The sequence below is a fragment of the Leptidea sinapis genome, chromosome 33 (genome assembly GCF_905404315.1).
Source record: "Leptidea sinapis chromosome 33, ilLepSina1.1, whole genome shotgun sequence".
NCBI lineage: Eukaryota > Metazoa > Arthropoda > Insecta > Lepidoptera > Pieridae > Leptidea > Leptidea sinapis.
Genome location: NC_066297.1, coordinates 1,028,746 through 1,039,541, shown reverse-complemented (window position 1 = coordinate 1,039,541; position 10,796 = coordinate 1,028,746). Strand labels below are relative to the sequence as shown.

The 10,796-nt window shown below is 35.4% G+C and overlaps 1 protein-coding gene across 1 annotated transcript in view; it reads left to right on the top strand.

The window, feature by feature from the left end:
* The first annotated feature begins 239 nt into the window (after nt 1-239).
* The window catches only part of LOC126974672 (facilitated trehalose transporter Tret1-like), a 56,205-nt gene continuing 45,648 nt past the window's right edge, over nt 240-10,796 (top strand). Inside the window, exon 1 of the mRNA XM_050822223.1 lies at nt 240-345. Coding sequence (XP_050678180.1) covers nt 319-345 — 27 coding nt within the window. The 5' untranslated portion in view covers nt 240-318. The remainder of the gene's footprint in view (nt 346-10,796) is intronic.

Below are 10,796 nucleotides of genomic sequence, written 5' to 3'. Positions count from 1 at the left end.
TAAGATATATAATTAACATAATTTATAATTATTAATATTATATTATTACTAACAGTAATTAAAAGCTCAAATCCGATCAATAAGATTACTTAACACTTAACCCCATTTATAAACAAGAATTAAATTTCTCACATAATATATGTTTACAATAATTTGCAAATTCAGCAATGAATGAACGAACACAGACTATAAAAATGAATGACAATGAAAGTGATAACGTGTGAAAATGAAAACAGTATATTATTAAAGTGAAGCTGCTTTTTGAACCAGTCGGTGTTGATGCTAACGAGACACTCACAGTTCTTACAGTGACTTGTGATGGCGGACGTATATTTCTGGAGACAGGTGAATACTTAATAATTTTATTTGTATATTAAATTAGAAATACAGGTATTATATTCATTAAAATTATACTTTAATAATAGTAAACAAAATTTAATTTGTTTAGTACAAACGGAAGTAAATCTTCACAGCAAAAAATATTTATTTTAATTATCAGTTAAATCAGTGAATTTTACAAAACTTGAATTTTAAATAAATATTTATAATAGGTAAATATATAACAATTGTTTTTTTTTTTGTGTTTGCTTTTTGAAAATCGAAAGTGAATAAGAAAAGTTTACATAGTCATTTACATAAGAGATATAACCTTTATTTATCAAACATTTGAATTAATTTAACATTAACTTCGAACCATGCACCAAATACAATAAAATATTATAAATAATAATTATGCAATCTTTGGTACACGATTTAGATATTAAATGTAATTTAATTTGTATTTTAATACCCATTAGTTTGATAAAGTTAATTACAAAAATGTTACATTTGACTAATATTTTAACTTTTAATAAGGTTTTTACCCCCATCTATTTGAGTCTATCATTACTTATAATTATGTATAAGAGAGTTTTTATTTGTCTTACGCTTCCATACTAATAGTAGTTAAAACTACTCAAATAACTTTTCAAGATTTGTCACACATGTTATTGCAGAAAAGAATATTGGGTATATTTTATCCCGAAAATCTTAAACTTTCCCGCGGGAGAATTAGATGAAAGAACGCGGAAAAATTCCGGTGCATCAGTTCTTTAGATAATAACTAGCTGACCCGACAGACGTTGTTGTGTATAGAATAAATAAAATACTATTTTTTTTTATGAATACGTCAAAAATATTTCATAACATCAAGAATTAATTCGTAAAATAGCACATAACAGGAGGACTGTCAAACCGTGCGTCAATAAATTCTCTCATAGAAAATATGTCTGAGATATGTATGAGAAGAAGCGGCACAAGAAACTCTCCCAGCATTCTTTATTCTGCACTGCTTTTATTAAAATGTACATTATTGTACTGTCATTGTTATTGCTATAAAATAATCTTAATCTAGTCCAATGCTGTCCGATCACTTAGATATTCACCTGTGCAGTAGGAGGATTGACGAAAGAGCCATTTTTAATGAAACATTTAAATTAATTTATAGATAATGCCTGAATATGTAGCTATTATGTATGTATGCCTGAAGCCTTCTAGAATTAGTTACAAGCAATCCCTTATTTCTAGTGTTATAATAATGAAAATCAATATTTAAGAGCAAAAAGGTGACGATTTTTGTGTACTGACAATGAACAGTCATACTATTTATATCATATATATAAACATCCACGACTCGGTAATAAACACTTATATTCTTCAAACAAATGTTTGCATCTACCGGGATTTGTACCCGAGATTATGAGTCCTTCACTGTTTAATATCAACATACTCAAAGGTAATACAAGGATAATAGGCACGTAAAATACTTTTTACTAAACATAAACTTAATGACGTATGCTTAACTACCATCGCCAATATGACCGTATTCCGTGATCCACCACCGCCATGACCAGTGGGAGGCTCCTTTGCACAGGAAGCCGGCTAGATTATGAGTACCACAACTGCGCCTATTTCTGCCGTGAAACAGTAATGTGTAAACATTACCGTGTTTCGGTCTGAAGGGCGTCGTAGCTAGTGAAATTACTGGGCAAATGAGACTTAACATCTTATGTCTCAAGGTGACGAGCGCAAGTGTAGTGCTGCTCGGAATTTTTGGGTTTTTCAAGAATCCTGAGCGGCCCTGCATTGTCATGGGTAGTATCAATTACCATCAGCTGAACGTCCTGCTCGTCTCGTCCCTTAATTTGATAAAAAAAATCTGTATTATGTCGCTTTTATGCTCACTTATCAGATCACGTGGCGTTGTGTAGAGACCGCGTCGCTTCATTGTGTGTCTTCAACCGCATATCATGCCCAAATTCTGAATGTGTGGCGGCTCTCCACAGTGCAGTTTTCAATGAACTTTCTTCTACCAAGCTGTGGAATGAGCTTCCTTGTGCGGTGTTTCCGTGACGATACGACACAGTGGGAGACTCCTTTGCATGCGATGCCGACTAGATTATAGTTACTATTTCTGCAGTGAAGCAGTAATGTGCAAACATTATTGTACTTCGGTCAGAAGGGCGCCGTAGCTAGTAAAATTACTGGGCACCGAGACTTAACATCTAGTCTTAAAAAAAATCAAATTTCTATATTTGTTAATAAAATATATACAAAATTACTAATAATCTACTTATTATAGCAATTTACAATTAAGCTTTATATGTAGGTAGGTCTCAGAAAACTTATTTCTACAACCCTATCTACGTTTTGAGGGATAAAACTTTATTATGCTTAAAACGAATACAAAACGTTTGTGGGGGAAAATCTAGGAAACTGGGAAAACCTGGCTATTTGCTATGAATACATCTTATGTCTCAAGGAGACGAGCGCAATTATAATGCCGCTCACAATTTTTGTATTTGTAATGGGCAGGGCGTATCAATTACTATTACCTTCCTAAAGGCCGACAACGCTCCTGTGATTCCTCTGATATTTCTTACAATCGTTTATCCTCCTATTCCATAAAAAAATATGAAAACAGCAAAAAATACTTGATTATATGCGTTCTGGAATACAGACATATTTGTAAACCTGTTAGGTACTACTGTTCGGAATGTGCCTGCAATTACGCGGGTATACACACTATCATACAATAACTGTGTATAATTATTAATTACTGTTCATAATTGTTTCATTTATCGATGAATTGCGTCCTGCTGGTGTTAGAAAGAAAGGCAGACCGGTAACTCGTTGGGATTACGCAGGGGCGTGCATTATTTTTCAAGCAAGGTAGGCATTTTAGATTTAACTAGTCGTAGTTTCGCTTTACTCAGCAGCTCGCAGCAGCTCGAGCAGCTCGAATTGTCGGGGACCCAGTGCTCTGCGAACGGCTGGATCACTTGGCGTTGCGTAGAGACGTCGCTTCATTGTGTGTCTTCTACTGCATTTATCACGGGGAGTGTTCCGAAGAGCTGTTTAACCTGCCGCCGAATTCCACCTTCGCACGACTCCCCACAAGTTAAAATATCATCCCCATCATCTGGATGTGTGGCGGTCCTCCACAGTGCGGTTTTCAAGGAGCTTTCTACCGCGTACTACAATGCTTTAGAATGAGCTTCCTTGTGCGGTGTTTCCGGGACGATACGACATGGGTACCTTCAAAAAAAACGCGTACACCTTCCTTAAAGGCCGGCAACGCTCTTGTGATTCCTCTGGTATTGCAAGAGAATGTGGGCGGCGGTGATCACTTAACACTAGGTGACCCGTACGCTCGTTTGTCCTCCTATTCCATAAAAAAAAAAACTCCGACAGTACTAGGTTTTGAGGTGTAAATATTGAAGTTGTATGTCGAATATGCAATATGGAGATCTTGTCATTAAACGGTGACAGCAATGTATCCGTAAGTTAAACTAATAAGATAGGTTATTGAAAACGGCCGTTAAAAAATGTAGATTTATCCGTGATTTATTGAAAAACTGCTACAATAACATTAGAATACAAAGGTAAATTCGCCAATATATACAATACTATAAGAGCTCGGAAAGCAGAAGACCCCAGTTCGAATCCAGATGTCCTATTAGTTTTTTCTTTGGTTAAACTTTTGTGCCTTCTTAAAAATCCGAGCAAGGCTCGGTCGTCCAGGTATATTTTTATTATATAATTTATCATCATCTCAGCCGGAAGAAGTCCACTGCTGGACAAAGGCCTCCCCCAAATCGCCATGACGGTCAGTCCTGCGCAGCCGTCATACAATCTATTCCGGCGATCTTGACCAGGTAATCTGTCCATTTTGTCATTTTAAGGTAGGGGTGTGAAAACACTGCGTTTTCCGGTACGTGGTTGTCATTCGAAGCCTTTACTGCCCCAACGGCCATCCGTCCGTCGAATTCATAGTCAAAGTCAAAGTCAAAGTCAAATTCAATTTCAAAGTCAAAGACGAAGTCGAAGTCAAAGTCAAAGTCAAAGTTCTTTATTTGCCAGAAACATTCACAAGTAAAGTTGTTACAAATTTAAGAGTAGGCACATGTTTCGTCTTGACAGACATGCAAATATTTTAGTGGGTGCGTTTTGTAATATTATAACCTAACACAATCAATAATTGCTTCTACATTTAATTTGACCAACGTAAAGCTATATCGAACCATATATCCTCCCTTTGCCACTTCAGTTTCGCAACCATCTGGGCTATGTCGGTAACTTTGGTTCTCATTTCTGATTCGATCTCGCAGGGAAACTCCGAGCCCTCTTCATTGCCATCTGAGCGACCATGACCTTACGAGCTTCCTCATAATTTATTTAAGTTAGCGACCGCGTATATGATTAATCAATTCAATTTATTTAACTATTATTCAAATTCAAATATTTTTATTTAAAACTAGCTGAACCGACAGACGTTGTTCTGTATTTAATAAATAAAATAATATTTTTTATTAATTTGTCAATAATATATATATATAACATCAAGAATTATTTCCTAAGATATGCTCCCTATTGCTATAATCAAATTATTTCACAACAGAACTGTTTGACCGTGCGTCAATAAATTCTCTCATATAAAAGTCCATACAAAACAAATATTGGAAATAAGAATGATTGTTTTCAATTGTAAATTTTCTCCCACAATGACAACAGCCACTTCGTCAATGGTGGGTGAATTCACTGACATAGCAGTACGACTATTTTCCTTATCTGTCTCTCTCTTCACACATTTGATTGACTGCGAGGAGATAAGTCAGGTCGTCTTCTCCTCGGCATCATTAATTGTAATAATAAATCAAAGTGAGAAAAGTTCTCGCAAACTTAGCAAATTGCCTAATATTAGTGAAATAAAAGCTAAAATTAAGTTTATTTCTTACCTCCTGAGAAAGTTAGAGGGATATAAATATTCCAATTAGTTATTCATTTTAAACTATTCTTTCAATTTGATTTTTGAACGACGGGGGTCACATCAAAGGAAAAACAAAATTGTTGTTTTTATTTAATTCGGAGCATTTTTATATTTATTCATCTTTCAAACCTTCTCTGGACTTCCAAAAATAATTCAAGTTCAAAATTAGCCAAATCGGTCCAGCCGTTATCGAGTTTTAGCGAGACTAACGAACAGGAATTAATTTTTAAATATAAAAATAGGATGTGAAATCACTTATTAAAAGTCAAAAACTACCACCCATTCCAAATAGAATGCCTCAGATCTGAGAAGAATGGGCGCAACAAACTCAGCGGACTTTTTTTCATCTAAAAATATGTTTACAAAGTAATATTGTACAGTTAACCTTATTAATTACTAGCCTGAGGGCGGTCGCTCCATTCCCAATCTGTAGAATCATTAAAAAGTCAATAGCATTATTATTATTTAAAATCTAAATGTTATAGTCTAATAAAAAGTTGCGAGAGATAAAAGGCTTTTTATATTGATGAAAACTAAAATACAATATTATGATGTTATTTTTACGAGGAAAGGCAACACGAGCAAGGCTTTCACTTGATGGTAAAGGACTGCTACGCCCTGCCACTTTCAGTGCCAATCAGAATTCTGATTTTGATTGAACCTTTTTTTTTATGATAATGAGGGACGAGACGAGCAGGACGTTCAGCTGATGGTAATTGATACGCCATGCCCATTACAACGCAGTGCCGCTCAGGATTCCCGAAAAACCCAAAAATTCTGAGCGGCACTACAATTGCGCTCGTCACCTTGAGACATAAGATGTTAAGCCTCATTTGCCCAGTAATTTCACTAGCTACGGCGCCCTTCAGACCGAAACACAGTAATGCTTACACATTACTGCTTCACGGCAGAAATAGGCACCGTTGTGGTACCCATAATCTAGCCGGCTTCCTGTGCGAAGGAGCCTCCCACTGGTAAAATAAGAGCGACATCGCGATTGCGTTTTAATGATGTTATGTTTTTAAGAGCATTTTTCCTTCGATATGGCAGAAATCCCTGCTACTTAGATGATTAATATGTCTAGATAGAGTCTCTTATTATGTCTGGCTCAGTAATATAAGGGAATGGACTGGCATCAAGACAGTCCAAGAACTATTCCGCTTAGCCATGGCATAAAAAGGCATAAAAGGCATTCATTTTCTCAAAATTGATTCCTATAGAATTCTTTTTGATGTCATTTCTAATATATTAGACACTACTACCTGAACAAGGTAGTTTAAAAAGCTGACTGCTAACCTCCAGTAATGGAGAAGAAGCTTAAAACAGGCCAGGAATATTAATTTAGTGTGCGTGACAAGCTACGTCTTACACTCGCGATTTGTATGGCACTTTGTTTTAGCATGCGTGAATTGCTCAAAATAGAGGTTAGTTCTAAATATATTTATTTTTTCCACGAAGCACTGCCTATTACAATGCATTATCGCTCAGGATTATTGATTGAACCTAAATCAGAGCAGTATCGATTGCGCTCGTCAATTCAAAATCTTTTAATAATAAGTTTTCACTTCAAAATTGTTAAAAATCCAAATCAGGTAGAGTTTTTTTTATGAAAATCAGGGACGAGACGAGCAGGATGTTCCGCTAATGGTAATTGATACGCCCTACCCATTACAATGCAGTGCCGCGCAGGATTTCTGAAAAACCCAAAAATTCTGAGCGGCACCACAATTGCACTCGTCACCTTGAGATAAAGATGTCTCATTTGCCCAGTAATTTCACTAGCTACGGCGCCCTTCACATTCACATTTCACATTACTGCTTCACGGCAGAAATAGGCGCCGTTGTGGTACCCATAATCTAGCCGGCTTCCTGTGCAAAGGAGCCTCCCACTGGTGGAGACTGCAATTATTGTATAATTTACGTCATACATAACAACATACAAACATGTGGAGTGGCAATTACTTGAGTATGTAATGTTATTCGAAATATATTTATGTTAACAACATTAATGTAGGCAGGTAGGTTACATAATCAAGTTTTTATGTATATTATTAGGCACTATTAATATCTACCTTCCTTCGCATGAATACTAATGTACGTTTTACTAGCTATGCGCCGCGGTTTCTCCCGCATGTTCATAAAAACCGGTACAGTCTTGCATAAAGAGCTTTCGTAATCTCACAATGTAAACTTTACCTTTACGGCTCCTTTGCACAGGATGCCGGCTAGATTATAGGTACCACAACGGCGCCTATTTCTGCCGTGAAGGAGTAATGTGTAAACATTATTCTGTTTCTGTCTGAAGGGTGCCGTGAGCTTGTGAAATTACTGGGCAAATGAGACTTGACATCTATGTCTGAAGGTGACGAGCGCAGTTATAGTGCCATTACATTATATTGTAATCCTGACCGGCACCTCATTTAAATGGGCAGAGCGTATCAATTACCATTAGCTGAACGTCCTGTTCGTCTCGTCCCCTATTTTCATAAAATAGACTATATGTCCCTTTTTAAATATTTTAATGTAAAAAACATTGTTTTAAAGTTTTATTATTTGCAGTTATATAGTGGCAATAGAAAACAGCACTTTTTTTAAATGTCTAATTATTGTTGTTTATGAGATACATCTGAATAGCTGAATCTTATCCTTCGGGAGATCCTGAGGGACCCCTTATCTAAATGATGGATAGTTTTATTGGGACCCAAATAATATACTAGCCTATAAACAAACAGATACGAGAATATACATAAGGAAAGCGAATATTTTGTTACTGTAACTGATTTTGATTGACAAGTCGTAAAACGTCAGCCACGCTTAGAATTAGCTCCTTGATATTTTGAATATTAAATTAGTCAATCGTTATGGGGCTGTCCGGTCGTCAATGCGTTTATATATTCTAATTATTTGGTTTTCAAATCGTTTTGAGACATGTCTTACTTACTTGGGTTATAAATTGAAGATAAGATGCTAAGTGCACCTTTTCCTAACCGAAGGTATATCTTTAACTATTTAATGATTTTCTTAAGAATCACTTCACATATATTCAATTTGAAAAAAAAGTTTATGAACGATGCGGGGCCCGAAACCGCGAACTCTCTTTCTTTCCACTGAGCCAACCGTTCGAGTGACGTATCGTTGATAAATCTTGTATGCTTTGTTCAACTCTCAGGTTGTGGCTTCATCTAGTGGATCTACTTTACAGTGTAACCTGCTCAACGCCAAGATTTGCAATATTACGAAATTAACTTGAGATGTCGCTCGAACTCGCACGGTTGGCTCAGTGGAAAGAGCGCTCGCCCCAGAAGTGAGGGTTATCACTTTAAAAAATAACAATTTGTTAACACTTCGTATGTATTCCAAGATGGGGGAGCGGTGTATGTACCATATAGCCTCCACTATTTGCATCGAATCTATACTAATAAATGGAGGGCCGTTTTTTCTTCAGTAATACTGCAAAAACTACTGAACCGATCGGAAAAAACTTTATACCATAAGATGCAGCGTGTTTCCGAGATGGTTTTAGTACTTATTTATTTAGTTACTAGCTGACCCAGCAAACGTTGTATTGCCATATATAATTATAAGAAAAAATCAATAATTAAATTAAAGCTTGTTTATTACCTCCTGAGAAAGTTAGAAAGATATAAAGATTCTAATTAGTTATTCATATTAAACTATTATTTCAATTTGTTTTATGGGGGCACATCAGAGGAAAAACAAAATTGTTATTTTTATTTAATTCCGAGCATGTTCATATTTATTTACCTTTTAAACCTTCTCTGGCCCTCCACAAATAATTCAAGACCAAAATTTGCGAAATCGGTCCAGCCGTTCTCGAGTTTCAGCGAGACTAACGAACAGTAATTCATTTTTATATATATAGATAGATAATAATATAATAATTATAATTTTTTGACTGAATAAATAAATTTAAAAGTTATCAGGGGATAACAAAAAATGAGGGAAAAAAATAATAATAATAAATAAATCCCAATCTAAGTGTTATTGCACTCGCTATAAACATAACTACATGCAAATATTACATACCTAAAGAAATTTTAAATTTTAATTGTGCAACATAATAAAGCTACTGAAACGTCCGGGCAACTAGAGCGGCTTTTTTCTATAGACAGTCAAACGTCCAGGCAACCAGAGTGGTGGAGTCGGCTTGCGTATTTATTTTGTGTTTTAATCTGTGGTATGAGTGAATTATCTTGTCAAATACGATACTGTAAGACTCTATGGTAAGTAATTGTAATAGGCTTATCTTTAAATATCAGGTATCCGAGCAAAAATTAAAAAAAATAATTTATTGAATACCGTTCAGTACCATAATTAGTTTAAGTAAAGTGAAAAAATTAATTAAAACACAATTTATTAAATTAAAGGCAGGATTCAAATATTTCAGAAAATGCATATTTTTTTCTAAACCACAAATTAAATTCCTGTCTATTCTATATATAGTTAAAATTATTTATATACTTAAAATTCTCGTGTCCCGGTGTTTGTAGCCAAACCCCTCCGAAACAGCGCCGATTTATATGAAATTTTGTGTGCATATCGGTTAGGTCAGAGAATCGGCCAATATCGATTTTTCATACCCCTAAATGATAAGAGTGATCCACCCCTAAATATGTGTTATTTTATTTTTATTCTATTATGATTTAGCAATGAAACATACATATAACGTCAAATTGTCACCCATCCACGATCTACAACTGTTTTTGTATTGCAATTTTTATATTATTCTGTTCCATCCACAAATCTGCTATAGGGTTGCAAGATGGCACTCGAATAAAATTTTTTTTATGGAATAGGAGGACAAACGAGCGTACGGGTCGCCTGGTGTTAAGTAATCACCGCCGCCTACATTCTCTTGCAACACCAGAGGAATCACAAGAGCGTTGCCGGCCTTTAAGGAAGGTGTACGCGCTTTTTTTGAAGGTACCCATGTCGTATCGTCCCGGAAACACCGCACAAGGAAGCTCATTCCACAGCTTAGTAGTACGAGGAAAAAAGCTCCTTGAAAACCGCACTGTGGAGGACCGCCACACATCCAGATGCTGGGGATGATATCCTAATTTGTGGCGTGTCGTGCGAAGGTGGAACTTACAACAATTGTATTACGATAAATTTGGTAGGTCTGAGAATGAAATGCATTTTTTTTGATACCTATAAATTTCAATAATTTTTATTACTTTATGTGGCAATACACCGTTTACTGAGTCAGCTTAACTAGCATATAAATTTACTAAGCATAATTTGTCAAAAGGCAGAGAATTTATCATTAAAAATGTCAGGTATTTTTTCGACTCAAACATTGTTAGGCGCGCTGGCCAGTGTATTTAGTATCCCAATATCATATTTTATATCTAATTATTTGTACAATTTGAAATAAGGCCTATTTTTAGGATACAATTACATTATTATTTCATTTATAAATCAATTTATGCTATTTTTAGCGCTTACCACACATATAATATTATTA